At 54.7% G+C, this 27,769-nt stretch overlaps 3 protein-coding genes and 1 long non-coding RNA gene across 4 annotated transcripts in view; 1 reads left to right on the forward strand and 3 right to left on the reverse strand.

Annotated features, from left to right (window-relative positions):
• Positions 1-3,192: 3,192 nt before the first annotated feature.
• LOC109510306 (gamma-glutamyl hydrolase) lies at positions 3,193-8,088 on the reverse strand. Its single transcript, XM_019860519.1, has 10 exons — positions 7,760-8,088; positions 6,620-6,734; positions 5,587-5,637; positions 5,429-5,513; positions 5,170-5,308; positions 4,445-4,551; positions 4,250-4,340; positions 4,032-4,169; positions 3,334-3,464; positions 3,193-3,276 (listed from the first exon to the last, which is right to left on the reverse strand). The coding sequence occupies exons 1-9, from the start codon at positions 7,863-7,865 to the stop codon at positions 3,343-3,345; spliced, it is 954 nt and encodes a 317-aa protein (XP_019716078.1). The 5' UTR covers positions 7,866-8,088; the 3' UTR covers positions 3,193-3,276; positions 3,334-3,342.
• Positions 8,089-9,349: 1,261 nt separating this feature from the next.
• mcm2 (minichromosome maintenance complex component 2) lies at positions 9,350-16,485 on the reverse strand. The gene is made up of 20 exons (XM_019860520.1): positions 16,410-16,485; positions 15,801-16,006; positions 14,781-14,989; positions 14,540-14,616; positions 14,328-14,466; positions 13,823-13,920; positions 13,578-13,699; positions 12,994-13,201; positions 12,763-12,897; positions 12,498-12,689; positions 12,095-12,188; positions 11,939-12,017; positions 11,698-11,869; positions 11,506-11,632; positions 11,323-11,435; positions 10,690-10,854; positions 10,533-10,607; positions 10,193-10,375; positions 9,948-10,103; positions 9,350-9,543 (listed from the first exon to the last, which is right to left on the reverse strand). Exons 1-20 carry the CDS (start codon positions 16,413-16,415, stop codon positions 9,433-9,435), a joined length of 2,667 nt encoding a protein of 888 aa, XP_019716079.1. The 5' UTR covers positions 16,416-16,485; the 3' UTR covers positions 9,350-9,432.
• Positions 16,486-17,531: 1,046 nt separating this feature from the next.
• On the reverse strand, positions 17,532-18,222 carry LOC109510309 (uncharacterized). Its single transcript, XR_002167103.1, has 3 exons — positions 18,067-18,222; positions 17,886-17,992; positions 17,532-17,717 (listed from the first exon to the last, which is right to left on the reverse strand). It is a non-coding gene; the product is annotated as an uncharacterized LOC109510309 (long non-coding RNA).
• Positions 18,223-22,913: 4,691 nt separating this feature from the next.
• Positions 22,914-27,769, forward strand: part of LOC109510308 (prickle-like protein 2) — an 8,983-nt gene continuing 4,127 nt past the window's right edge. Inside the window, 5 exon segments of the mRNA XM_019860522.1 lie at positions 22,914-23,375; positions 24,166-24,349; positions 25,589-25,702; positions 26,148-26,285; positions 26,388-26,604. Coding sequence (XP_019716081.1) covers positions 24,218-24,349; positions 25,589-25,702; positions 26,148-26,285; positions 26,388-26,604 — 601 coding nt within the window. The 5' untranslated portion in view covers positions 22,914-23,375; positions 24,166-24,217.

Raw genomic sequence — 27,769 nt, forward strand, 5'->3', positions numbered from 1 at the left:
TCAATGAGAAGTCGAGGTGTCGGGCGGCGGCAATTAAGGCCGCTGACACCGCGGCCACGCGGCTCAATCAACCTAAGTCGCTGTCCGCTCGGGATCAAAGGCAAACATCGCAGGCAGGCTGCTGGCGACCGAGCGTTCCCGCACGTCCAGCTGGCGGCGGCGTCTCGTTGACCCGGCCGAAGATGTCAATCCCATTAGCGGCTTAATCTCCGCGGCCATCCTCAAAGGGCGGCGACGCGTGGTTGCCACAGGAACGCCTTTCATACCTGACACTCTTTTTTTTTTTTCTTTCACCCATCGTGCTCTTCAGCGCCATCTGCTGGATCAGAAAAGCCCAGAAAACATCTCCAATGTCTTGCGTCCTTCTGATGGTGAATTTGTGGATGCAGCGCAGCTAAGAGAAATCAGTCCGTTTCGTGACGCTCACTCAAAAAGGCGAACGATTGCCTTATTTTTGCCACATGCTCGCGGCAAAGCGTGACTTTTGTCCACACGAAGCTGCTCAATTTGGTCACTTTCCTTGGCACAGAGATTGGCACAAGGTTTCGGCGAAGCACTGCTTTTGTCAAAACGATGGCGTCGTTGTACACATTTGTGCTTGTATTTTGTACTTTTTTATTCCATTGTCTGCAGACAGGTTGGTATTCTAGATGGCAAGTCTTCTCCGTGTTTTTATCTGGTTTAAAAACTAAACGGATACATAAATATATAGATCCAAAATATTAAAAACATGCAGAGACAAAAACTGAACCACAATATAACGATGCATTTTACTGGTGTGCGTTCAATATTTGACCACAGATCAATGACTGACGGTAAATGTCCCAAAAAGTTGCCACTGAAGGTGAGTGGACATTCTTTCACTTTGGTTTGGCAAGTCCGTCGTGACCGCCGTTGTTGTTGTTGTTCTTAAAATCGTCATGATTATTGCTATTGGGATGGTGAGCTGCCATTTTCCAAGCGAGCTAAACATTGGCGGCGTTCCCCTTGGATTGCTGTTTTGTCGGTAGCTTTTGATTCAATTTCTGTTGAATTATTCACGCGGCCTTTTCCCAACATCGCGGAGTGATAAAAATCCACATTTGCCTCATTCATTTTGCATGAAATTTAGACTCTTTTCGCCCCCACTTTCTCAAATGTTTACCTTTCGCTTGCCAGTACAGTAACGTTCGAGTTTCAAAAGACTTGAAAAGGAAAGCGGGGTTGTGCGACAATTCAAAGTTACATTCCGAACTGGAAAGGGAAGCGTTTCTGAGCAAATTCATCAGTAACTCTTCGAGCAAGAAGAGTAAATAATTCTAACAATGTTTCAAACTTACTCCAATTCGGATCGTCCATTTTGTCCTTTTCATCGCTTCTTCCTCACGCTCGTTTGCCGTCTTCTTCTTTCACTTCTCGGCGAATGGGGGCCGCCGAGTGGACAGAGAGGGCGTGGCCTCCCCCTCGCCACGCCAGGCTTCTTTTTGGCGGGGACGTGCAGCCGCCGAAGCTCGGAATTGGACTTTGCAAGACGACATTTGCTCACCGTGTTGATCATGTGCGGACACAGCAAAACGATTCTCATGAAGACGTTCCCAAAAGACGCGAGAAGGGAGACATTTGGGTTCGAAAAATCCAATTTAGGCTCATTTGGAAATGATTTCCAAATAATGATGTCATATCAAAAGTTTCAGCTCCCAAAGCCAGTTTGACTTTGCAGAATGAAATCGGTATCGACGGCTCACGAAGCCACGCCAGGAGACGCGGGACGTCGGTCATTTTGGCTCCAAGCGCCCAATTCAGCTCAGTTTTTAGCCCCCGGTGCCAATTACTCAAAGCAACAACTCAATCATGAGTAGACCCACAAAAAAGTCTCAAGACCTTCGATCCATAAGGATGCATGAAGGCAGCCATTTTGGTTTAAAGTGGCCATTTTAGGCCCTCTTGACATAGACTCGTCTTCTTCAGCCCCAGTTTGACTTGACAACATGACATTTGGTCCACACTCCCATCATGATTAGACTCGCAAAAAAGTCTCAAGAAGCCATGCCCAAAGACACGGGAAGTCAGCCATTTTGGTTCAAAGCGGCCAACACCGGTGTTATTCATTAGCCTCTTTGTGGCGTTTTGCATGTTTCGCATTTGACTACCCAAAGGCAAAGGTTGTGGTTGTTTGAAATACACGAGGTACATTTGTCTTTGTTTTGCGTTCGGAGTAAACATCAACCGGGAGCCGGGAGCCGTCTTTTTAACCCAAAAACAGCTGCTTGTGGAGTGAGCTCATTGCCACCACACAGCGATCACATCTCCAATTTTTGCTTGCCAGTCAGAGCGGGGCTCGTCACGCAAAACCCGTAAGCCGAGTCACCGCTGAACTTTGTTAACAGGAGTAGCTTCACGGACGGGGACGATGACGATGCGAATCGGCACCCTCCCGGATCGGTCTGGCGGGCCCAGCAAAGATGAGGGTTCACGTCCACGTCCGTCCCTCCCCATTAAACGCGCACCCGTGTCCTGGCGCGGCCCCGCAATCTCGTTAGCTCTGAGACGAGATTATGGCAGCGAACGCTGGACCGCCCGCAAGTGGATGGCCTTCTCCACATGGGAGGGACACTTGATTAGGCACACCACCTCATAGCATTCACAAAATATCAACGGTCATATTTGATTGGTGCTGTCAATCACTTGAGGATTGCACCATGCCAACAGTCGTTTCTGATATTTGGACTGAAAGCATTTGAAGGTGGTTGGTGGTGGTCATATAATTCACAGATGATGATGGTGGTGGTGGTGGTGGTGCTGTCATCTTCCTCGAGGGGCCTCCTGAGGATGATTGGCAGGTGAGAAAGAGGCGGGAAATCCTCACACTGGATAATCCTCGCCACTAAATCTCATCCCCACTATACACACGCTGTGGCGTGAGCACACGCGCGTGCGCCTGAGTCGATGTGGCTGCCGGCGAAAGATAACAGGGAAATGATGAATTATGAATGAACATTTTTTTACCCCTAAAAACACAAACATACAAAACAAACAATTGAGTTTGTTATTTTTCCTTTTTTACGTAAGTAGGTTAAAAATAAAGCAATTTAATGCACAGTATTTGTCAGTAACATTTGCGTGTATTACTTATGATTGATTTCTTTTTAATATATTATGTCATTGTTATTTTTAACTCTTACTTTTCAAAATTGTATTCAATGAAGACACGCCGAACTCCAGCGACATTTATTACGTCCAGTGGGCGACGTGAAATGGCGTCATCTAGTGGAAGACAATTGCCAACGCAGTTTTACTTTGCAGCGCGTGTATGCGCGCGCGCGCGCACACACACACACACACACACACACGAATTTTAGTGTATCAATCGAAGTAGTACTTCTGCACAAAGATGGAGCTGATGCCTCTGAAGACAGGAGAGAAATTGTAGATGAGGGCTTGCTCCTCCTCTGCAGGGCTGGAAAACTTGTGCTGGTTCTTCATCGCTGAAAGAGAGAAGACGACCATGGTGAAGGAAGGCAGAAAGGAAAAGAGGCACAGAGGAAACCAAGGAAAAACGGAAGGCGGCCAGGGAGGAGAGTAATTGAATTAGGCACGCATGAGGAACACAATGACTGATTGATTGATTGAATTATAAAACGGGTTGTATTGATCATGACCCATTGCATTGCGTCAGGCGTGAAAAGAAAGATGTGCTCGATTGCCAGGGCAAAGGGCAGTCGGCTACGATGACGTCACCGAAGAATCTGCCGTCCATGCAAAGGACACGACGTCATGCAAAGCGAGTGGACGATCGGACCAGAATCCCCTGCGGACTCGGGTTTGAACTTGGCATGGGCTGATAATCGATTTTTGGAACTTTCGCCGAGCCTGAGTCAGATTTTTTGGGGGGAATCGCTAGGGTGGTTCAAAACTGAAGGAAGGCAAAGCGGAAATCTGACCGAGAGCCGCGTCGGCAGCGCTCGGCCCTTCTGCTGAGAGAAAAAGGTCATCCTCGCTCGTAGCCGACAACAGAAGGCGGGTGTGACGCTATAGCTCGGCGCCGCATTCACCTTCCGAAACGAAGAAACTGGCCGTGTAGAAGGACGCTCGGACGGCCTGGGTGGAGTGGACCATTCCGGGCTTGTCCACCCACTCAAACGGGGATTTCTCGGGGTGCCACTGCACGGCGTAAAACGGGTAATGCCGGGCTGAGAACGCAAACACAAACGGATCAAAACCTTTTATCTGGCGCGAATTCGACAAGGGGGGGCGCGCGGAGGGGCAGAACCTTCCATGGTAGAGATGAAGTCCGTCGTGCCGTCCGTGTTGGTGGACAGAACCTTGTAGAACCTCTTCAGCTTGCCGTTCCGGCTGAAGTTCTGACGGGTCAGTGCGCGGGCAGCCAGCGACGACACGGCATTTAGAAAGCGGGAACCCGAGGCGCGCGCGGACGGACGGGAGTAACGCGCGCCGACCAAAGTACCTGAAGCGAGAGACTCCAGCTGTGGAAGTTGGCGGTGATGTTGTCCTCGGACAGAGACCGCATCAAGTCGGCGGGGAAGTTACGGAACAAACGGCTGGACGAGGAGTCTGCGCAGAAGGGAAAAGAAAAGACGAGACAGGTTTGGCAAGTAAGCCGCTAAGTTTGAGCTAGCTAGGCAGCAAGCCGAGTGGGCCGGCGGGCAGGTGGGAAGGCTTGATGAATTTTCTGACAAACACGAGCAGTTCATTTCATTCCTATGACAAGAAACAAACGTCAGACTGATGAAACATTCATCATTCGGTTGTACAGGAAAAGGCAAATGAATCACCAATTAATATGCGAGACGGTTTATCTCGCTACAGTACTTCAATCGCAGTTGGAAACATTTGAAGTTCTTCGACTTGCATCCTTGCAAGGTTTGGCCACAACAACTCCCCAAAGTTATGCCAAACAAATGCGATGCGAACGTTCATCATTTTTTTCCCCTTAATGCCAAAAATGATTCTAGGAACACGCGGAACTTCGGAAAAACTGACCGATATCCCCATTAGCTTTGATTTGTTTTATGCTAACAATTGACTGGTGCAGAAAACAACATTCAATATTAGCAGCCTTTTTTTGCCATCAACAAGTTACCGCCGGTCTGAGATCTTCCCCTGAAGAACTTGCAAGACACGCAAAATGATGGAAGGGGCCCGACGCGGCAGTCTCGCGCGAGGCCTCACCCGCCGTGAAGTTGAGCGGCAGAGCGGCGCTCCTCGTGTCCGTGACGGTCAGCAAGTTCCTGTCGGCCGTCAACAACGTCAGCTGCTGGAAACCCTGACAGGTCCCCCAGATCGGGAAGTAGTCACCGGCGTTGTTGGCCTGCAGAGGGCGCGAGGACGTTTGCGCGACACGTCGGCCATCGGAAAGCCTCACGATGTCTTCGAACGACATAGCTCGTAGGAAATGGGATCAAAGTAGGCGGCGTGGCTTGGAAGCTACCTTGAGAGCCAGGCGGTAGAAGATCTTGGCCGCTCGCGTGGACAGCGACGTCTCGGTGTCCACGTTTCCGCCCGGTAACAGCAACCTGGACGAAACCGACAACAAAAAATGCTGTCAAAGAAGACGACGACGAAGAAGAAGCGGCTTGCTCGGCTCACCCGTTAATTGTGGAGAATATCTGGACATATTCCTCTTCGGTGCGATTGATCCTGGCCATAAACGTAAGAAGAAAGGCCATATTAGGAAGAGGCGTGTCATAATGACATTCACTCGCAGAGCATTTGAGGGGGTTGAAAGTGACGACCGTCCGTTCCGTTACGACACCGCAACGATGGACGACTCGTCGCAAGCCCTTCAATGGGATGTTCATTTGGATCTTAGCATGAAGCTAACAGTGGCATTCTTAAGAAGAAGAAAAAAAAACAACCACCGTCTGCTTGTTTGAAACCAAGGATGGATGTTTCGAGTGTCAACTTGAAGCGGGAGCGCCATGAAATGAAATAGCCCGAAGCCTCCCTTTGGCGCTCCACCTTGACAAAGCGCCGCTTGACGTTCGCGAGCCGAGATGACTGCCGCCACACGGCGCCCGCACCTCAAGTCGGAGCACTCGGGTCAAATGAACGAGCTCGCCGACGGACTCGAGTCGGGCCGCTCGCATTTCTGACACCTGCTTCGAAGTGAATCGCTTGCGCCTTGAGGAGAAGTCGGGCCAAGCACCAGACAAGAAAAACACTTGTCGCATTTCCATATTCACTGTTGAATTTGGCAGTCGGGAGGAAATCTCATGACCGGGTTCCGACTGTGAAATCATCGAAAGAGAAAAGATTCCCGCCCCCGCGCCTCAAAGCAACGTGAGCCCGTTGCGAAAGGTGCGACTCCCGCTCAAAATGCTGCTTGCGTGTCAATGTGTGGGCGGGCCTATGCAAATGAGGCACCAGCACACTCGGCGTGTCCGAGCGCATCCCGCCAAATCAGGGCAAGAATGACGTCCATTTGCCATTTGAAAAGTGCCAAATTACACTTGCGTCTTTCTCTTCACTCCTATAAAACGTTCGATCTGTGAAAGCTTCATCAACGGCTTTCTTCTTTTCGGAAGCCCTCGGCGAGGACGAGAACCCTCACCTCCAAGCCGCAAAGCGTCGGCGCTAACCACCGCGCCGACGCTTTGCGGCCGTCCTCTCCGCACCGTACCTGATGGGAACCACGCGGGCGCCGGCGCTCTCCAAATATTTCACGTAGCAGGCGGCGATGTAGGAGGATCCCGCGGCAAAGGGGTCTTCCGGCAGGATTTCTTGCGCCAGCACACCTGCGAGCACCAAGCGGGTCATATGCGGAGTCACAAAAGAGCAACGCGCTTCGGCCAGCTGCTGATCACAAACGTGCAATCGTGCATTTTTTTGTTTTTGACATAACTTCCTTCTGATTCAACATATAGCTGACAAAATAGCTCGATTTGAGTCCATTATTTGACACGAAGGGGTCACCGATGGTGCAGCGGCACACTCGCTTGACTCGTGCGCGGGCAGCGTGGGATCGGTTCCCACTCGGTGCGGATGTGAATGGGTGCGAATGGGTGTTGGTCTCTAGACGTGCCCTGCGACTGACTGGCGACCAGTTGAGGGTGCGGTCTGCCTTCTGCCCGAAGTCAGCTGGGATAGGCTCCAGCAACTTCCCGCGGCGCTGTTCGGGATAAGCGGTGTTGAAAACCGATTGGTTGACGGATGGATGGATGGATGGATGATTTCATCGGAACATTTCGGAGCAAGGTCGTTGTGAATCCTCAGCATACTCGGATTGCAGTGCCGTTTTGGAAAGGAATAATAAAACAAATAGATTGAACTCAAAAGACATTTACTGTTGAATATGTTCAAACCGAGCAAGCGCATTGTTTCAAAAGCTTCAAATTGCAGTTTGCGATGCATTTCATGTCCTCACAAATGCTTACAACGTTTGTGTGTGCGCGTGTGTACAAGAAATAACGAAGACCCCTGCCAAATGATCAATTTCTCCGATGTTGCTATTCGGGCTGCAGGGATTGTCCTAAAATCCTTTCAGAAGGTCATCGAAGCGTTCCATTTGATTTGGCAGGTTTCCGCAAAGGTGACACGATGCGCACTTTTGTTCAATAAAATAAAACGCCACATGTCGAAAAACCCGCAAGCTCCAACTGCACCTTTGAAACCAAATTCAGATTGAGCAGAGCCGCCCACGAGCGCACCGAAGGCAAGCAAAGGTGAAACGTGCAACGCGCCGAATCTCGCCCGTCGCGGTGACCTTCCAGAACATTCCTCGCACGTGCGCGCCACGAACGGACCCCCGGCCGGGACTCACCGACGACGGGCCGCTGGTTGGGCAGCGAGTCGGCCGCCGCCACCGAGCACAGCAACGCGGCCGCGGCCAGCAAAGCCGCAATTCCCGCCTCGGTCGAAAGGCTCATCCTAACCTGACGCGGGGCCCGCAGCACGCCAGATGGAGAACGCAGCGGTAGGTGGACGACGAGTTCCGAGAGACCGACTCGCCTACGCGCGCTCAGTAGCGACCGCGGAGCGACTCACGCGCGGGTCTCGTTTCGGAATGCTAGCCCCGCCCACCCAAAAGCTACCGGAAACGTCATTGGGTACGCCAGTCCGCTCGATGCTCGTGATATCGGTATCATTCGATAGTGCGTCCGTCCATCCATTTTCAAGCCAGTACAGCTCATCCCGGAGTGTCGAGGGTGGCTGTCGGGGGGTGCTGCGGCCTACTCCAGCTGAATACGGGCGAAAGGCGGACTACACCCTGGCCTGAACTGGCCGACAGTCAGTCACAGGGCACACATAGAGACGAACAAGCATCCAGAAGCACACCAACACTTAGTGGGAACCGATCGCAGGCTACCCGCACACAAGTCCGGCGAGGGGACCGCGACACCATCAGCGGCTCGATAGTGATACCAATAATCGAGCCAGTACCGCCGATATCAAATACTTCAAAGCATTATTGTATTTGAAATCATTTTTTTTCTATTAAATGTCATGCTTTTTTTTGTTTTAAACCAAATTGAACTTTTTGCTACTTAACCGTGTCATAATAATCTCAATGAAAACATCAGGACTGCTGTTTAATTAATGTCGCCCACGTAACGGTAATCTTCATATTCATAGGCCGACGCTCTTCCGCACTCGAAGAAACGCCCGCCACTTCCTCTAGTCTCGGTACCTCCGGTCTTGTTTGGAATTTTATGGTCACATTGATTGGCTTATTCGCCATTTAACTGGTGTTTTCTTTTTACACTCGGTCTCGCACTCCAGGTCAGGGTACCCTAGAAAAATGACGCCCTCTGCTGGGTATCATTGTAGTTACATTGAAGCTATTCTCAGGAGTTAGTTCGGCCACCGCGGATCTTTTTTTTTTTTTTTTTTTTTTAGTGGAAATTAATTTCGGTCATACGGTCTGCTCCGGTATTGTCAACAGAGCACAAGAAGCAAAGATTCAGTAACACCGCAATCTCGAAACAAAGTCCTCCAAGGCAGATGTCTCACATGATTTTGACATGAAAAGCAGACACATGCAGATAGGCGCCCATTTTACCCATGCGAGGGGGTTACAGCTAAACAGTCTTCAAAAACCGAGCACTTGCTTTGGAAAATACTCCTGCTGTCTGGTCTTTGTTTGACCGCTCCTTTGTTGTTGGTCAGTCAGGGCGCTTCCTCCATTTGCTCCATGTCACAGTCCGCCAATCAAATGTGACCACGCACCCACATACGCGCACAGTTTTGGCCGTTAAAAACCTGATTATCGAACGTGCATATGTCAACTGTTAATCAGGAAATATTTGTAGGAACGCAAGCGTCACGCGATTCCAAAGACAAACATAACTTCTCTCAACTCTGGCGCTCGCCATCGATCTGAACGTTGCCATCAAAGAACTCCCGACACACGTACAACAAAGTCACGTTTAATCGAGAACAAGGGAGAGGAACGAACATGTACACTTATTTACAGGTTGACCGTTTTGATTTTTCTCAGAACTGCTGCACGATGAGTTTCTTCTTGCCGTCGTAAGTGAACCTGTTGGTGCGGAACGGCTCGCTGTCGTAGAACGAAGACAGGCTGTGGATGTTGATCTGACGAGCCTATAACACAAGTTGGCCAACGTTAGCTAAACGGGTAGCAACTTGCACTTAACACGGGGGACTAAACCTTTCAATTTTGAGGGTGCTTTTTTTCCCTCCTCTCTCATTGCTAACAAAGGAAAATAGGCAACATGCCAGTTTTTTTTTTCTCCACTGAACAATTAGCACGGGGCTTCTTTAGTTGATGTCGGATCAGTACCAAACACGTTAAGAGTCACATGACCATGTTTCAGCACAAACCAGCTGTCGATGTTAGCATTTAGCATTCAGCCACAAACATTAGCATTTGGTGGGAACATTTAACGACTGACTCGAGTGTTTCGGCTCACCATTCCAAAAGCCGAAACCAGCAATTGGCTGCGGACGCCAGCGTTTGGCAGCGGTTATCTTACGAGCGCCGTTACCTTGTCGTGAAGATCCTTCTCGGGTATCTCGATAGTGTCGTCGCGCGCTCCGTACCGGCTCCTCTGGTAGGAAACGCGCTCAGCCGCCAGCTGCTTGAGGATGAACAGCAGCAGCTCGTTGTTGTCTTTGCGGTAGGCCAGGTAGCGAGAGAACGTCTGCGGAGAAGAACGAGTCCAATACAGAAATATCGGCCTCTTGAGGATTTTTTCACGTCCATTTCCTAGCTTGCGGCGGCACGGCATACCTTGCGCATGCTGCGCATGACGCTGAACTTTTGCGTGTCGATGAAGCTTTCGAGCATGATGCGGACCGCCATGTTGACGTCGTCCTCCATCACGTAGTCGCGCAAGTGCATCTTGGCGTGCGCCTCCGCCATGCGGATCATCGACTCGATGTGGCGCACCGTGATGGGGATGCTGCCCGTCGCCTGTGAGACGCCACGGGTGTGATTGCGCATAAGCACCGGAGCATACGAACGTGTGCGTGTGTGTGTGTGTGTGTGTCATTTCTGACATATACAAGTTTGTAAACCGTGACTGTGTTTTCCCGTGTGTCAGCACCGAGCGTGAGTGTTTGTGTCTCACCATGGACTCTTTGCGCAGGTCGCTGTAGATGCGCGCCACCTTGTCCTGGTCCATCTGGTTGAGTTTGGGATGAACCTGCAAACAAGCGTGGGCGTGGCCGTCAATCAGCCGGCTGGAGGACGGCCGCGCTCGACCGACAGCCCGAGGCTCCACCCACCTTGTCCTTGGCGTAGATGATGTACTTCCTGAGGAGCTCCTGAGGGATGGGCGCCACGTTGGACGAGTTGGGCAACAGCACCTCCTCCAAGGCCACGCCCCCTTCCTTGTTGCCGGGGTGGTGCTTGACGTGGGAGCCGACCACGAAGCGAGCCAGCATCTCGTCCTGTGCAAGCAGCAGGATTAGAGCTCCGGACCCAAAAGTCAAAGAGCACTTTTGTTGAAACGAAGAAGTTCAAAATAAAAATGTGTAAAAAACAAAAACTGAAACTACATCTTAGATTATGTTTATGAATTGTGATTTATTACACAAGACTTGGAGTTGTGTACTTTTTTTTTTTTTAAATATTGCAATTGACAAATACTCCATATTAAAAAAAAAAGCCCAAATAAATCTGAAACCAATTAAGTTTAAAAAAAGTACAATAAGTAGTAAGTGTGTGGGTGAGTGAGTGCGACTGTGGCCAGTGTGCATGCGCACATGCACACGTGATCAAATGTGTGGTCTGTGTGTACGCGGGTGGTGTTTTTGATGCTTAAAATCCAATTTGTGTGTGACTGTGCCGTTTTTATTGTGCGGGTGTTTGCCTGGGTCCACGCGTGAAGAAGCGGCGCTTGCGCGTCACTCGCGTACCTGGACGGGGTCCACGGTGTCTCGGACCACGCACAGGACGTCGAAACGCGACACTATGGGCTCGGTCAGGTCCACGTTCTCGGCAAAGGTCAGCGAGGGGTCGTACCTGCCACCTGGAAGGACACGCCCGCTGGCCGTTAGCGCCGGGCGGGCGCGCGTGCGTGCGTGTGCGCGTGACTTCACCGATGGGGTTGGAAGCGGCGATGACCGTGCACCGGGCCTGCAGCGAAGTGACGATGCCCGCCTTGGAGATGGAGATGCTTTGCTGCTCCATCGCCTCGTGGATGCTCGTGCGGTCGGCGTCGTTCATCTGCGCCGACGCCACACGCGTTAGCTTCGGCGGGACGCCGCGCGGCATCACTTCAAGGCGCCTACCTTGTCAAACTCGTCAATGAGGCAGACGCCGCGGTCGGCCAGCACGAGCGCGCCGGCCTCCAGCGTCCACTCGCGGCTGACGGGGTGCCTCTGCACGTAGGCGGTCAGGCCCACGGCCGACGCGCCCTGGCCCGTGGTGAACACGGCCCTGCTCGCCACCTTCTCCACGTACCTGTGCGAGACAAGTGACATCACGGCAACAAATATTCCCCACGTGCGCACATCTTCCATCCCGTCCTACTTGAGGAACTGCGACTTGGCCGTCCCGGGGTCTCCGCACAGGAGGACGTTGATGTCTCCTCGCACCTTGTGTTTACCACCTGAACAAAGGCACGCGATAACTACGGCGAGACGGCCGAGCGGTCCGAAAACGGCGGCCGAGCGACGAGGCTTTTACCGGGATTCTTGGCCTCGCCTCCAAACACGGCCACGGCGAGAGCTCTTTTGATGTCCTCGTGGCCGTAGATGGACGGCGCAATGCTGGCGAAGATCTGGACATACGAGAAGGATTTGCAGACCGGACGAGGAAAGAAAAATGTCCACGAGAGCTGTCAAAATTAATCGGCAACTATTTTCATTTGGGATCCTTCTCTTTGCCGATCGGGGGCGCAATTGTGACGGATGTCAATTCATTTTATTGTGCGTTGGATACAAAATATGTCTCTTATGAATACATGGGGGGGAAGGGGGGGGGGGAAGGAAATTTGCCATCGGTTTCATTCAATTTGAAGTCAAAGCGCGATATTGGGATCCGCGGGTATTTCTTGAAAAAGATGGATTTGCCGTTTCCTCTCCCTCACCCTTTCTCCGACGCACTCGTCCTTGGACAGAGCCACGATGGCCTTGACGTCTTCGTCCGTCAGCTCGGCCGCGGCCACGCCTTCGTCCCGCCGCGCCACGTGGTTGGCCAGGATGACCGTGGCGAACACCGGGAAGCCGTTGGCCACGTTCAGAGAGCCGTCGTAGTTGTTGTGGTAGATGCCCGTCAGCTCCTGAAAGCGCAGAGGATTTTGGAGCGTCCGTCGTCCGTCCGGACGGCGGGTTTTGCGCAGGCGGCGCGCTCACGATCTCGTCTCCCGGCTTGCAGCTATCCACCAGGTCGGCGAGCAGGACGGCGTCTTTGGAGCGCGGCAGACGTCCGGCGGCCACCTTGCCGGGACTTTCCTGGATGGTGATCCTCTGATAGTTCTGATAGACGGTCTGGAGGGATTTCAAGAAAAGTCACCGCGGTGAGACGAGGAGGCGGCGGCGTCAAGGCTCAAAGAAGACGGCGGCGGCGGCGTCGCGGTCGCTCACCTCCTCCATGTTGATCTCAAAGGGTCCCTGCGACTGGCACTCGGGACACGAGCCCGGTTTGACCTCCTGGCTCTGGGACTGGAAAAAGGGCCCCAGTACAAAGTTGCACTTGTTGCAGTTGTACTTGACCATGCCCAGCTGCGGCAGCACGCCGGTGCAACTGCTCACGACGCCGCTGGTGCGGATGAGCTGGTTCAGATGGAGCTGCCTGCAGAGAAGACCGGACCACAAACGGCGACGCTGCAGTACAGCCGGACTAAAAGGGAGGCTTCAACGCAGATGGAAACAAAGGCCAAGGTTGTTTTTGTGACGCCCCCCCCCCCCAACCCCCACCCATCGATTCTGGATCTTCCGCAAAGCCCTTCCAATGTAGCCGCACGGCCCCGAAAAAAGGAGCATGCTGGCCGTTTCAGCCCCCCCCCTCCGATGCATCAGACCACCCATCATTCCCCAAAACCTGGACCCCCTTTCCAAGTGTGTCTTGCTCTCATTTTTCACTGGAGGCATGCCCACCCCCCGCCATCAACGGACACACACACGCACACACACACACACACACACACACACACACACGTTGTCCTCACCTGAGCGAGCGAATCTCCTCCACCAGCGGCAGGTTGCAGATGCGCACGTGGATCTCGTGAGCGATGCGCTCGTATTTGGGGTACATGGCCAGGACCACCTCTTTGGCCGCCTCGTCAAACACCTGATGGGGGAGGGGGGGGAACCAAGGGAGGAATGAAAGAAGAACAAGAGGGAGCAAAGGAAAGCGCACGCAGGTTAGCTTTGGAGCGGCGAGCGCAAGGGGTGTCGTTTCGTCTGCTTTGACCTTCAACATCTCCATGGGGGCTTCGGGAAGGAAGTAAGCCAGCACGTGCTCCCTGGCCGCGAGGTCTTCATAGTTCACCCCCAAACTCTCTTTGTTCTCTGCTCGCGCACACAAACACGCACTCGAGTTTAAAATGACACGCGCACGCAGAGCCCCGCAGGAAGAGAACAAAATAAACACACACAGAAAAAAAAAGAAACTAAAAGTGCATCATCCGTTTTCGCAAAGTAATTCAAGTGGAGAAAAAAACCATGCCCTTCTCACGAGCCTCCGGGCTTCAGTCCAAATGAATTGATTTGGCCGCCCGCCTGTTATCCAAGGTTAAAAAGCCCTTTGAGAATCCCACTTTGCTTTATTACGCAATACTCGGCGACCGCTCATCTTACTCGGAACGCCACGTGCTGAAAATAAAACGAACAAAGCATTCTTGAAAAAAAGAAATCGGCGTGAAGAAAATAAGGTCAAAACTAAAATGTCGTGACAATCCCAAACTATTGTCAGCCACCTTTGCACATGTCGCCGATCTTCTCCTTGAAGACGTTGCGGCCGCTCTCGTCCACGTGCGTGCGCAGAAAGTTCTTGAAGCGGTTGTAGATCTCCAGGCGGGGGGCGGCCATGGACACCCACTCCCTCACCGTGTGGCCCTGACGAGCAAGAGGAGGAAGGTGAGCGCGCCGAAGGCCGGCGGCGGCGGCGGCGGGCGCCGGCGGGACTCGCCTTCATGTCCTCCAGGTTCTCGATACTCTCAATCATCTCCTCCTCGTCTCCCTCGGCCGCGCCCTCGGCCGCGCACGCTGTCTGAGGACGCCAAACAAACACCCAAATCACGCACGCGCGTATTGTTCATCAAACCACGGAGCCCGGTCAAAACAACGACCCCCCCCGTCCGCAGTTCCGCGCTTCCCCCAAAAGAAGAATTCAAAGAGTCCGACAGAGTCAAAAGGAGCGAAAAGGCAACGTGGCGCAGCGCGACGGCCGGCCGGGCGTGTCTGACCGTAGAGCAGGCCTCTCCTGAGGCGCGCGCCGAAGCCCCGCTCGCGATCGCGCCTCCTCATGGCCTCCTCGGCGGCCGCCCGGGCTCCCGGGGACAGTTCGGCCGGGTCCTCCTCATCCAAGTCCAGCCCCTCGGCCTCGTAGCGATCCAGCGCCGGGATGGGCCGATAGTCACTGTGGCGGCGCCGCCGCCGCAAAAAAAAAAAAAAAAAAAAAAGGCACCGATGACCACCGGCACGTCGACGCGCGCTTGCAAAATGCCACCGAGTTGGAGACATGAATCAAGCGTTCGAGTCACAAAACGCGAAGCTTGTTCTTGGCACGTTGGCCGGCAGCCATTTTCAAAACAGACTTTGACGGCGAGATTTTTTCGCTCGTCGCGACACCTCAAACGCGACTGTAAACGGCCCCCCGTGGGAGGCCTCATTTGGACAACGGTTGCGCTTTGCTACAATGTCGGTGCCCGAAACGTTTGGATGGTCCGAGTACTTTGCCACCACCCTACGACATCATGGTGCCCGACAACTATGTAGAAGTGAGTAGATGAGCTTCATTTGCACAAGGGTAGCGCTTTTCCACCATCTTAGAACCAAGAAACCGTGCTCGTTGAGGTTTGGACGGAATTAGCGCTTCTCCGCATGTCTTGACAGCATAGTGCCAAGAACTTGGGAGTTGAGGAACTTGGTTTGGTCAAAAGATGTGCTTTGCCACCCTTTTCAGGCAAGTATAATTCTTTTTTTGGGGGGTGGGGGGCTAAGCTTTCTTCTGATTTTATGTTGGGCCACGGGTTCATGGCTTACTGAAAGGAAGTCGAGTTGCTCCATGAAGACAAAAGTTGTGCTTTGCCGCAATCTTGCGGTAAAATACAGGCGAGCGTACAACTTTGATCAGGGTGTCAACGAGCTGCTTTTGACAAGTTGCAGCAATGCACGGCGCAATGAACTTGCCCGTCATTTGTGTGAGCGGCAGCAGCAGCGCTCCTCACCGTTCCATGCCGTCCCCGATAAGTTCCTCGCCATCGCCGTCCTCGCCGTCGTCGTCGTCGTCCCCGGGCAGAGTGACGTCGCCCAGCAGGCCCTCGGACTCGTCCTCAAAGGGGGGCAGGTCTCTGCCGGGGCTGGAGGTCAGGTCTCCCCTCCGGGAATGCGGCTCGGGGCTGCCGGCGCCCACGTGCTGAGACTCGGATGAATCCTGCCCGCGGCGCATCAACGACAATCAGCCTTTTTGCTGCTACTTGACACATTTTTAGACAGAGAAAATGGAATCCCAACACACACGCGGACACGATTTTACATTTTGGGAGCCCCTTAGAGGGAGCAGTGGAATAACGACGATTGTCTTTGTCGAAGACGAATCGGTGAGCTGACCGAGCTCGTTTTCGGAGCCGCGTTGGACGGAAAAGCGAACAAGTTAGCGTCATGAACGTCCCTTCAAAAAGCACTCGGGAGCCGCTCGGTCCTCAACGAATCGCCGCATCTCGTCGGACCGACTTTCTTCCCCCACACGCCCAAAGTCCACTCGGCGACGCGCGACGTCGAACACCGACGGCGCGTCGGTGAGACAAAAAGAAAAACCGAGACGGAAAGCGCCTCACCGCCATCGCGCGTGTCCTCTTCGCGTCTTCTCTCGGAAACCTTCGCTTTCCCGCCAAACCAAGTCACGCGGTACAGAAAGCCCGCGAAACCACATGAATATTCAACCCGCGGTGACGTGGCGACCTTTGATTGGTTGTGGCGATCCGATAGGCGGGGAAGCCACCCAGAATCTGTCCGGCAGATATTTCGCGACGCCGACTGGCCACTCCTTTCCTACGGCGCGTCACGGGAGGAAAATACGAAAAAAAAAACTCGCTCGCCACTGCGCCACCAGGCCGCCCTGGCCGAAATATAAACCCAACTCAAAGTGACGTAGCAATAAGCAACTCGCCACCGGAGGAGAGGGTGTTGCAACTGCACAAACAAAACAAACCATTCGAAAGGCACGAAAGGCTTTTGTTCTTTCCAATATCCGCTCCTTCCTTACACGGGATGCTTTCATGGTCACTCGCTCAAGTCAACAAGTTTCATGAAAATGTTACGCAAAGTGCGTTCTGACTTCACGTTCCAAGAACGCCATTTCCAGACATCCTTACCGTTCTTGATATGTGAACCGAGGCACTCCCGATGTTCAAATTGATTTTTCTTTTGTAATTCTTTGGAGATTCACAAAAACAGTGATGGTGGAACTCGCGGTGGAAACTAAAGGTTGCAGGTAGCACTTTGACGAGTCTCAAATACAGCACAAAGATAATGGTTGCCCAAAAACAAGAAAATACGTTCTAACGCCGTTTTTTCTTTGACTTTTGATCTGCTTCAATAATGTAATCAATTTAAAATGAAAATTGGGGTTTTCCCACTCCTTTTCAGATGAGATTCAAATTAAATGAATTACACAGACCCTAATTAATGGCAAGATTTTTTAATCGCCTGACAGCACTAGAAAGAGAGAGAGAGAGAGAGAGAGAGCGAGAGACTGCTGTGAAACCTGAAACAAGATAATGCAATGAGGAGTCGGCCTACACTGACATATAAAGGGTGTGTCGAATTTCCTCCGTTTGACTGCGTTGAGCCGGCTGCACGCGATCAAAATCATTTGGATCAACTTCAAAAAATATCCGGATGAGACACGGGTGTCACATATGTACTGCAACTACGCCAAATTCATCACACAAGGCCGGGTCACTTTGGCCCCATGTTGTGCATCAGATGGCGAACAGCGCAGCGTGTCGTTGATGGGAAGCCGGCGTGCGCCGCGGTGCCGGCCTCACCTCCGTGGGCACCCGCTCTCTGACCGTTTGGTCCACCTCGGGCTCGATGATGATGTTCCTGGCCTTGCTGGCGTTCTCCAGCGTGACCCGCGTCTCCTGTGCGCAACGCAAAGACGTGCTCCAGATCCTCATCCGTGCATTGATGTCGTTTGGAATCAGATGAGCCATCATGTACAGATGAAGGGCCATAAAAAGAAGTCCATGTCATCTCCATCTCAGTGTTTGGGTTTTTTTTGTTTTTTTAACACGGTGGGACAAACGCACCTCAACGTCATTGAAGAACTGCGGCACAGTGGCGACCATGGTGGTCTTGGTGCCCCCCCCCCCCGGCCCCCAGCAAGTCTTGCAGGACACGCGTCAGGATGGAGTCCCTACAGGAAGCGGGCCAACAACCAGGTCAGCTCCAGCTCCGCCATCGACACCGGTGGTCGGGCGGGCGCCGCACCTGTACGGGACCGGACCTGAACTCTGCGCCAGAGCCGCGATGACGCGGCTCAGCGCCACCGGAGACCGACTGCCGTTTGTCGCCTCCTGCGCCCGCTCGTCCGCCACCCGGCGGCGCCTGAAGTTCTCGCCGCTCGCCAGGTCCACCTGCGCCCGACGCAAAACGCCGCCGCCGAGCATCGCAAAGCGTTGACGAATTTGAGGACGAAAATGAAATCAAGTCTGAAGACTCGGGCACGCGCGTCGACACTCGGCAAGCGTGCACATACGAATACCAAATAGCGAAACGTGCGTGAAATTTCGGCTTTGCTTCCGTCTCGGGCCTGCAAATCAAGTCCATTGGTTCATCGGGCTTTAATACCCGCGGGCCCGGTCGCCCTCGAGCAGGAATGCCGCCTTGGGTCGCCAGTTCAAAAAATGGCCTCCTTCCCTCTCCGGCAAGCGGGTCTCGATGCCGCCGTGGACGGCGACTTTTGGAGGCCGCTTCTTTTTTCCCCCTCCAACAAGTTTTGGTCAAAGACAACCCAAAACAACTCGCTTGCATCACCGACGACGCACGAGCTCAATATCAAGCTAATAGAGCCTTTTTTTTTTTTTTTGCAAGGTACCGTCCTCATTGTGGTGTGAAAGTGTGACGCAGGTCGCAGAAGTAGACGGTATTTTCTCAAATGAGAGGCAGAGAGAGCACAGGAAGCGCTCGTGTCGTCCGGTCAAAGGTGACAAACGTGAATGGAAAAAGATTGGCCGCTTGCCAGCATGCGACTCATTTCGGAACGGCCGAGTTGGACGCAGTCGTCCGCTGGACGTCTCGGCTTCCTTTTCGCACGACGGTAATCCGCCAACTAGTCCCTTTTTTTTTTTTTTTTTTGTCCCGAACGATCGACTGTCAAAACTCACCTCCGTGCATTTTGGCGCTCTTGCTGAAATGCCGCAAGGTGGCGCCAAAGCTCTACTTTGGAAAGTCGGACACTGGGGCCGAGGACCTCTGTTGAAGTGACACGCCCCAAGAAAGAGACCGCCTCCTTTTGCGGGACGCGACGGGCCGCTCGATGGAGTCGATGGTCTTGTCCGCGATTGCCCCGGTGAGCGCGGATGAGTCGCGACGGCGGCGTTGTCGTTGTTGACGTGGCGGGCGTGTCTCGAAGGATCGGCGCAGGTGGCGCACGTCCCGCCTCCCGCGCGCCGACGGGTGTCGGATGGCAAACATCCATTGTCGAAGCGACAGAGGAAGAGCGGCCCGCAAAAGGGAGCCGCCGCGCCAGTGACACCCGAGCCGTTCCGGCCCGCCTCAATTCTTTGGCGCTCCGTCATCCGATCGGGACCGCGACGAGAGACGTGCCGCCGGGGAGGGGAGCCACTCGTCTCCCGCGAGGGTTCCTCCGTCCGTCCGTCCGTCCGTCCGTCCGTCCGTCCGCCCGCGGCATCTTACCGTATGTCGACTTGAACGAGACGCCTTTCGCCTCCTCCTCCGAATGGCGACCTTGCGTGAGCAAGCCCGGGGATAATACTGACCCCCTCGTGTCACTCGAATAATCGCCAGCAGAACTCCAATAAGTCCCCCCTAACTCTCATCATCACGAGAAGACACGGCGGCTTTCCTCGCCTCGACGTTGCGACGGGAACTCCGCAAGCCGGTCCCCGCCAAGCTTCTTTCGGTGAACAAAACTCCAATTGAAAAACATTTTCGGCAATGAAATCAAATCCGGTCAAACCTCGCTTTTCGTCCACAATGCCTTCCGGAAGGCTGTCGGAAAACCGAAAGCGGGCTCTTTTTCAAATCAAAATGGTTCTTGAACACGTCTGCTCACAATGGAAAGCGTCGCTTCCTCGTGTAGGGAAGGCGAGACCACTCAGATGGCGCGTTGGAGTGCGCTCATTTTGTTCGAGAACCGAAATTCCGTCGTCATCCAAAAAGTGGAAATTTTGGGTCCAAAAGCGATTTGGTGGAGAACAGAGACGTTGGAAAGCCGACGTTTGACCGGAGGTGGCGCCTTTTGGAACGAAATCAAAATCCCAAAACAGACAAAGAATCCGAAAGGACCTCGTACGCTTTTGTTGTTTGACGCGCGCGCGAGCTCAGACCGGCACAGCCGCCTCAGGCAAAGGCGCGTCGCCCGAAGACGCGGCGGCTTTCCGCGGGGCCGCCGAGCTATCGGGGCAAAAAAGCGGACCGCCGGAAGGAAAGATGGCTCTTTCCCGCCGCGTCAACGCTTTTCGGGGCGTCTGGATCTCGCTTTGAATGTCGCTTGCGCGTCCGTTTGCATCTTGGTGCTGTTGCGCGGAAGGGAGAGCTCCCTTTGATTTCCGCTAATGAGCTTTTTATGCAAGAGCGCCGTCGATTTTGGAATGAGGCGACCTTGGTCGGGTGCAAATGAGCAATTCAAGTCGGGGAGATGTTTTCCTTTCCAATTTGGGGCTCTTGCGGAAGACTTAAAAAAGGAAAAAACCAAAAAAGGAAGCCAATTAAAATGTGTTCTCGTCAGACGTTGCGACGAGTCGGATGATCAAAGGCTTCTTCCGACAAAAAAAGAAAGCCCAAAAAACGGGCGCGGCAGGACCGGCTAATTAGTACCGGCGCTGAGTTGGGGCGAGCGTGGAAGAGTTCAAGAAGGAAACGAACGCGCGGAGGTTTTCACCACCTCGAAACGTCTCCCAAGTGATTCGGAGCTCGTTCGAGAATCTCGATCGGGATCCAATCGATCGTCGTCCGTTCCACCTCGCGCTCGCCAGGACTCTTCCTCCGGCGCGTCCGAGTATGCCGAGCGCGCCGTCGCGGACTCGCCGGCAAAAGATGGCCTCCCCCCGAAAATGGATTTCTCAGCCGTCTGTCGAAACGGACGGCCGAGGGCGTCGCGTTCCTCGGCGGGTCTCCGTCGTCGGCTTCCGATCCAACGTCCGCTTCGCGTTCGGGCCGACGTTGAAAAAGTGGAAAAGTCAAAGCGGCGGGGGCGAGTCGCAACGGCTCCACCGTTTGCACCCGGTCGACGTCGGCCCTGGAGAAAGTTTGCTTTTGTCCCGCCGACCGCCGTCTCGCCCCCCCCGTCCTTCCTTCCGAGCTGTTGCCATTGGAGGGAGATGAGCAGCGTGCCGGCGTCGACACGGGATCTCCCAAGTTGACTCGACCCGTGGAGCGGGAGGGTGCCGAATTTCACCCCTCTGCTCGAGAACCCCTCCCCCCCCAAAGCAAACAACTCAATTAGCGCAGAGCAGCAAAGTGCACGCTGCTCACGGGAAAGCCGCACTTACCTTGCTGTCGTACTCGTTCAGGTGTCCACCGATCGCTCCCTTTTCTATCCATCGATCTCCATCGATTTCAATGATTGTTCTTTACGTTGAAGGGCGACGTGGCGGAGGACGGCTTAGCACGCCCGCCTCACAGCGCAGAGGCGCAGGCTTGGATTTGGGCTCGGGCCTTCCTGCCTGGAGTTTGCGTCTTCTCCTGCCCGCCTGCGTGGCTTTTCTGCGGCGACGGCGAAACTCCATCCGTCCATCCGTTGAGCGCCGCTTCTCCGGGGTCGGGTCGCGGGGGCGGCGGCTTTATGAGGGAAAGCCGGACTTCCCTCCCCCCGGCGCGTCCCGAGGCCTTCCCAGGCCAGGCCAGGCGGGCCGCACGGTCTCTACAGCGTGTCCCGAGCCCACCCCGGCGTGTTCCTGCCCGGAACGCCTCGCCCGGGGAGGCGTCCACATGGGATGCCCGAGCCACCTCATCCGGCTCCTCTGCGATGTTGCGGCCGCTACCGTCAAGCGCCCGAAATGTGCCTCGACTCGTCTGAAAATCCATTTCTTTGCCGATCGCAAGGCGGAGGTTGGATGCTTTTGGCCGGCGACGCTCTCCGTCGTGACGGCGCGCCGCACTTGTCACCCCTCCCCGTTTTGCGACCGCGGTCGCGTTTGCCCCGTTCCAATTTGAAAACACAAACGCGACTCGTCACGCGAATGCGACGCTTCCGCGATATGACCCGCGTGCGCGTCCAGCACGACGCCCGCGCAACGGCATCTTTCGACGGCGCTATCGGTTGAAGGCGTGCGTTCATTCTGCTTTCCTTTTCATCGCTCGGTTGGCCTTTCGTCCTTGTTCCATCTTGCTTCTTCCGTGAAGCAGCTCTGCTTTGTTGACAGCAAGCGGCCTCCTCGTTCCCCCGCGCGGATTATCTGCGCTTATCCGTACGACGCAAACTCGCGCCTTTCGCCTCGGGCCACTTGATTCGGGAAAAAGATGGAATTCACATGCAAATGATTTCGGAGCACCGCTGCTTACGCCGCTGTCGGGACATGAACTTGCTGACATCACACCGGGATATTAGCTGGGAGGGAAAGTCAAGTGTGTGCGCGCACGCGTGTGTGTCTTAAGTTAACTCCAGAAAGTACAGACTAATGCAAAAAGCGAGATACGCCTCCTCTACCCCCCGGCTTCCATAAAGCCCTTTTTTTTTTCTCTTGCACTTGTCGTCATTTGGGTCATCGGTGACTTGGAGGCGCCTTCGCCGTCTGATTTTTGATTTTGGGCCGCACACACCCCGGACCGCTCAATCACTCGCGGGGCACATCTCGACATGGCAAGCGTTGCCACTCACTTTCGCATGGACGGCTAATTTCAAGAGTCCGCGAGTCGGTTGGCCTCACGAGCCCGTTTTGGGAGCGCGGGAGAAAACCAACGCGCGGACGAGGAGAATTTGCAGCTCCGCACAAGAAGAGGGATCGGAACCCCGATCGCTCCGACTCAAATGGGATCAAGTATCGCGGTCGTTCCCAAAAAACAAACACGTTCATACTGTCCGAACGCTCGCGGCTTCCGGCGATTTTATTGCGAAGGCGCAAACAGGAAGCGGCCGCGCCATTTTGGGGGGAGCTTGATCCGGGGTCCCGCTGTTCGGCGGGGGCACTCCGGTCGGGTGGCCGCGCGGCGCTTTCGCTCGCGTCGCGTCGGGCTTCGCGCGAATCGTCTCTCGGACCGCCGACGCCGCGAAATCGAAAGCGCCCGTCGGAATCGAGCTGCGCTTTTGGGGATCGAGCGCTCGCGACAAAGCGGCACTTTTTCACGCGCTCCAAGTTCGATCCTCGCCGACCGTCGTCGTAGGCGGGAGCGTCGAATGTGTTCGCGAAGGGCCGTCGGTCCGAGGACTTTGTTTGTCTTTTGATCTTTTGGACGATTCTTCCTCGACATTTTTTTGCATCCATCGCGGATGGAGGTGAGGAGGGAGGGCGGTTTGCGGCCGAGCCAGCGGGTGCGATGTGGCAGACGTGTTTTTGCAGCGTTCGCTAGCGCCCGGCTCGGGACTGCGGCTGCGCGCGCGAGCGCTCGGTGACGAGGTAAGCGAGAGAGCGAGCGAGCGAGCGAGCGAGCGAGACACACACACACGCCGTGTTTGCATTTGACGCGTTTCGACCGCGGGCTGACGAGCGCGTTCGCTTGGGAAAAGTCGTGTCCGAATTCCATCACAATTCGTTTCTTTTCTTTTTCTCCTTGCGTGTATTTTTGCTGGTATCGACGATTGATTTTCATCTCCAACTAATCGAGGCGCTTCGGCTGTCCCGGAGTGTCCCACCCTTCCCTTCCCTTCCCTTCCCTTCCCTTCCCTTCCCTCCCCTTCCCTCCCCCCTGGAGCGCACCGGTCAAGCTCGCGTGCGCTTGCCAGCGGCCACCAAGTCTTTTGTTGTGCGGCCTCGATGCCATCTGGCCGAGAGATGCTTGCTGGCTAGACCGGAACACAGACGGATTCAAATTGCATCTGCATGTTGTCTGCTTCTGCTTCAACACGTTCCAGCTTAGTATGTCATCTTTTGGGGCTCATACACACACACGCGCACACACACGCGCACACACACACACACACACACACACACACACACACACACACACACACACACACACTTGGATTTCTTCCATAAAAAGGCTGCGAAATGATGGCTGCTGTTTTCCTTTGGCGCTTTCAGACTTGTTTCATCGGCCTAAAAATGAACGAGACGGTGTCTGTTTGTCATGAAAACGTCCAAATGGCGATTTATGTCCAACGTATTGAAGATGTCAGCGTGCTTTTGGAATTTGCCGCGTTAATCTAAGGTGGTTGCTCCCCCCCCCTTGCCCCCCCTCTAACAATAGGAAGATCTGTGCGCATCGTAAGCGTCGGCGGGGGGAGCGCGCGCTGAGCGCCATGCCTGTGGAATCGGAGAAGGCGCCGGCCAAGCCGACGTACGACTTCCAGAGGAACTCGACTTCGGACGACGACTCGGGCTGCGCCCTGGAGGAGTACGCCTGGGTGCCGCCGGGACTCGAACCCGAACAGGTAAAGCGCATCGGAGACGCTCGAGCGCGGGCTCGCCGACCTCGCCGTTCGGTCCGGCCGTACGATGCGAGGGCTTTAAAAACGGAGCGTCGAACGAACGCCTCGCGTGGGATCGTTCGCGATCTTTGGAAAGGCTGATTTGTGACATTGCTCGACCGAGTCGTCGCCCGCTGAGTTCATATCAGTGTTTGACCTCGACCGGACGAGTCGCAAATGCGTCGGACGGCCGATGATTTCCAGCGACGCCGTCGGGCGGCGTCGGAACGGTCGAGGCGTGCCGGAGCCGCACGTGCGGCGGTGCGCGACGGAGAAAGCGTCAGTGACCAGCGCGTACGGTCGGTCCGTCGATGTGACGGAGGAGTTGCTCAGATCGTCCCGGGCCCGGTCGATGGCCTCGCTCGCCTTTTCATTCTTCACGATTCGCCTCGACCAAAGAAAGTTGCCGTTGTCCCCGCTGCAATCTGCCGCTCTCATTCTATTTGCCCTCGTCGCGGAGCCCGCCATTCAAACGTTGTCAGTTTCACGACTGACCCCCGCGCGCGCGGCCTCGCGTTCGCCTTTGAGCGCCTGACCTCCGTTCTACAGCGCGAGAGCACGCCGACCACAAAGCGCACGGCGCCGACGGTCGTCGTCTTCCTCCGCAATGCAAAGAACGCCCCGCCCGCTCGTTTAGAAAGGACGGATGAGCGCCAATCCTGCTTCTGTGCGCCCACTTGAGCGCCTTTGCACATGCGTACGTGTTAATCGCTTCTTATCCACGCGTCACTAATCCATCCCCCCTTTGTCCATGCGCAGAGACGGAAAGGCAAGTTTGCCGGCGCGCCGTAAATGCGACCCGACGCAGCTGCGAGCGTTTGCGTGCCAGCGCGTGTGAGTCACTGCGTGGTCTTAAATCAAAACTTTTTTTTCTTCCTGATGAGATGTGTCTGGAAAGAGCAAAGACGAAAACGATAAGGTGACCGCTCCATGAGGTCAACGCTGTCATTGCTCAAAGCTCATCTGGAAAGGAGCCGAGCGCTCAGTGTGACGAAACGCGCGGAGCCGTCCGGGTTTGCTCCAAATGGGCCGATCGATACGTATTTCCGCGCACGCGGACAAAAGCGAAACAGATCGGAGTGTGAAATGGCGGCCGCGGTCAAAAAGGCAGCGGTTCCCCCGTTTGGGAGTGACCCGTCCAAAATGGAAAGGGCCGTCACGATTGTCGCCGCGCCAACGCGTCCTGCGGTGTGTCTCCGTCAGGTGCGCCGATACTACGGCTCCCTCCCGGAGGACAAGGTGCCCTACGTGAACAGCCCGGGCGAGAAATACCGAATCGAGCAGCTCCTGCGCCAGCTGCCGCCCCACGACACTGAGGTGAGAGTCCCCACGGACCCCCGTCATCGTCCGCCGCTTCCTCCCGGGAGACGAGACGGCGGAAGTCAAACGCGGACGGCCAAATCTTGCTTTGTCTGACTGCCCGCTCGATGCCTCAGAAGTGGAAAGAAAACGAATTCACTCCGCCAAAGCGCTTCCGATGCATTTCCGTCACCGGAACGGAAAGTGACGGTTGAGGGGCGGACGGATGATGAACGGATGGATTCTTCGTCCCGGGTGGGAAATCAAACGAGAACAATAAGACAACCGCGCTTGTCGTGTTGGAACCGGGCGAAAAAGCCGAGCGCCGCGGGAAATGCAATTTCTTTGTTTTGAAAGCTCCCAATTTGCTTCGGCCGCTCGCTCATATGGTCCACTCGATCTCGTTTGGTCAAATATTTCCCGCGTTGCAAAATGCCGTTTCATCTCGTTGCCGCCCGTTCAGGTCCGCTACTGCAACGGTCTCGACGACGACGAGAAGCGGGAGCTGAAGCTCTTCAGTCACCAACGGAAACGGGAGAACCTCGGCCGCGGCGACGTCCGCCCTTTCCCCGTGACCGTGACGGGAGCCGTCTGCGAGCAGGTCCCGACGCCCCCGAAAAGACAAAAAAGAGCCGCCTTTACGAAGCCGACTCTCCGAGCGCTCTCGTGTTGGAACCGCGTCTCCTCTTGCGTCTGTTGTCAGTGCGGCGGCCGGATCGGCGGCGGCGACGTGGCGGTGTTCGCATCCCGCGCCGGTCGCGCCTCGTGCTGGCACCCGGCTTGCTTCGTGTGCGGCGTGTGCGGCGAGCTCTTGGCGGACCTCATCTACTTCTACCAGGAGGAGGTAAGCCTGGCCGGCGCGGACAATGGCGTGCTGGCGCGTCACCGCCGTGAACGCGCACGTCCACGCGCGCGCTCTGCGCCTTGCCCAAGTATGCGCTAAGCTGCTGTCATGTGAGGCTCGCTGCTTTTACTTGCAGCAACACACACACACACACACACACACACACACACACACACACACACACACGGCAAAAGTGTCAATGCGCTTGGGCTCAAATGACCCGCAGACAAGACGAACTTCCCTCCCTAATTGGGGAGACTGACATAGTTGCGACTTAAACATTTCGGTCCAATTTGACAAACAGTACAGGATGTCAAATCAAGGGTTGGCTGATTGCCCCGAAAAATAAAGAGGTGCCCTTCCTTCGGCAGCAACGATTTGAACACCCGCTCAGTGAAATGTGGCTTTGTGTTGATGAAATCCACCGCGAAGCTCCTTCCCGAGTGGAGAAAACGTCCTTAAATATGGCGGAATCAGCCCTCAAAAGTCCTTAAAAGGTCCAGAAATCAAAAGCGAGTGGAAGAGTGGGAGCCCCGTAACCGCAAAATGCTGTGAGTGGTGTTGAAAAGGAGCCCCCTCCCGACCCCATCGTCACGTCTTTCGTTTGACTTGAAAGAATCCCCCCCGCCATTCGGACGCGCTTGCGAAATGACCAAAGGCAAAGCGAGAAAGCGTGTGCGGACCTCCCGGCGAGTCCCGCGGAGTGGTTCCCTCATCGTCGCGCCGTCGTTTCTGTCGCCCACTCAAAAGCCCTTTCCGTGCCAATTCGACGCTGTCCGTTTTCTCCCCCCCCCAAGAGAGCAGAAAATCCACGCCGTCGCCCCAAATTGGTCCGACGGCACGTCCGAACTCACGCGGGAATTACGACGAGCTCGTTTGGCCGAGCCGCTCGGAAGAAATCCAAATTCAACCGTCGCCCAGTTCCACTCGCATATTTTGCTTCGTTGCGTATTTTGCTCCAGACAAAAGAAACTCCGCCCCCATCGGCAGCGTTAAGGGACGAGCCTGGAGCAAGAGCATTTTTTTTTTTCTCAAGAAGCGCTTCAATTCATTGCGAGCGCGGCAGATCCGTCCTCGGTCGGGCGCTCCGCCCCCGCTCGCCCGATCCCAAGGCGTGTCCCGCACAACCCAAGCTCAAGCAGCCAATCCCGGACACCAGCTATTCTTAGAAGCAATTGCTCCGACCTGTTGGTCATGACAACGGCCACCTTGCACGCTATCATAAAAGCGGGGGGGGGGGG

This window comes from Hippocampus comes, unplaced genomic scaffold (genome assembly GCF_001891065.2).
Source record: "Hippocampus comes isolate QL1 unplaced genomic scaffold, H_comes_QL1_v1.1 scaffold106, whole genome shotgun sequence".
In the NCBI taxonomy this organism is placed as follows: Eukaryota; Metazoa; Chordata; class Actinopteri; order Syngnathiformes; family Syngnathidae; genus Hippocampus; species Hippocampus comes.

What these genes read in the sequence shown, in the direction of transcription:
- LOC109510306 (XM_019860519.1), bottom strand. Translation starts at nt 7,865, where the DNA reads ATGAGCCTTTCGACCGAGGCGGGAATTGCGGCTTTGCTGGCCGCGGCC. An exon ending in ATATTCTCCACAATTAACGG is followed by an intron (nt 5,514 to 5,586) that starts GTGAGCCGAGCA and finishes GGTTTCGTCCAG; the next exon opens with GTTGCTGTTACCGGGCGGAA. An exon ending in TCTACCGCCTGGCTCTCAAG is followed by an intron (nt 5,309 to 5,428) that starts GTAGCTTCCAAG and finishes CGCCCTCTGCAG; the next exon opens with GCCAACAACGCCGGTGACTA.
- mcm2 (XM_019860520.1), bottom strand. An exon ending in GCAAGCCGGGAGACGAGATC is followed by an intron (nt 12,690 to 12,762) that starts GTGAGCGCGCCG and finishes CTGCGCTTTCAG; the next exon opens with GAGCTGACGGGCATCTACCA. An exon ending in TCATGCGCAGCATGCGCAAG is followed by an intron (nt 10,104 to 10,192) that starts GTATGCCGTGCC and finishes TCTTCTCCGCAG; the next exon opens with ACGTTCTCTCGCTACCTGGC.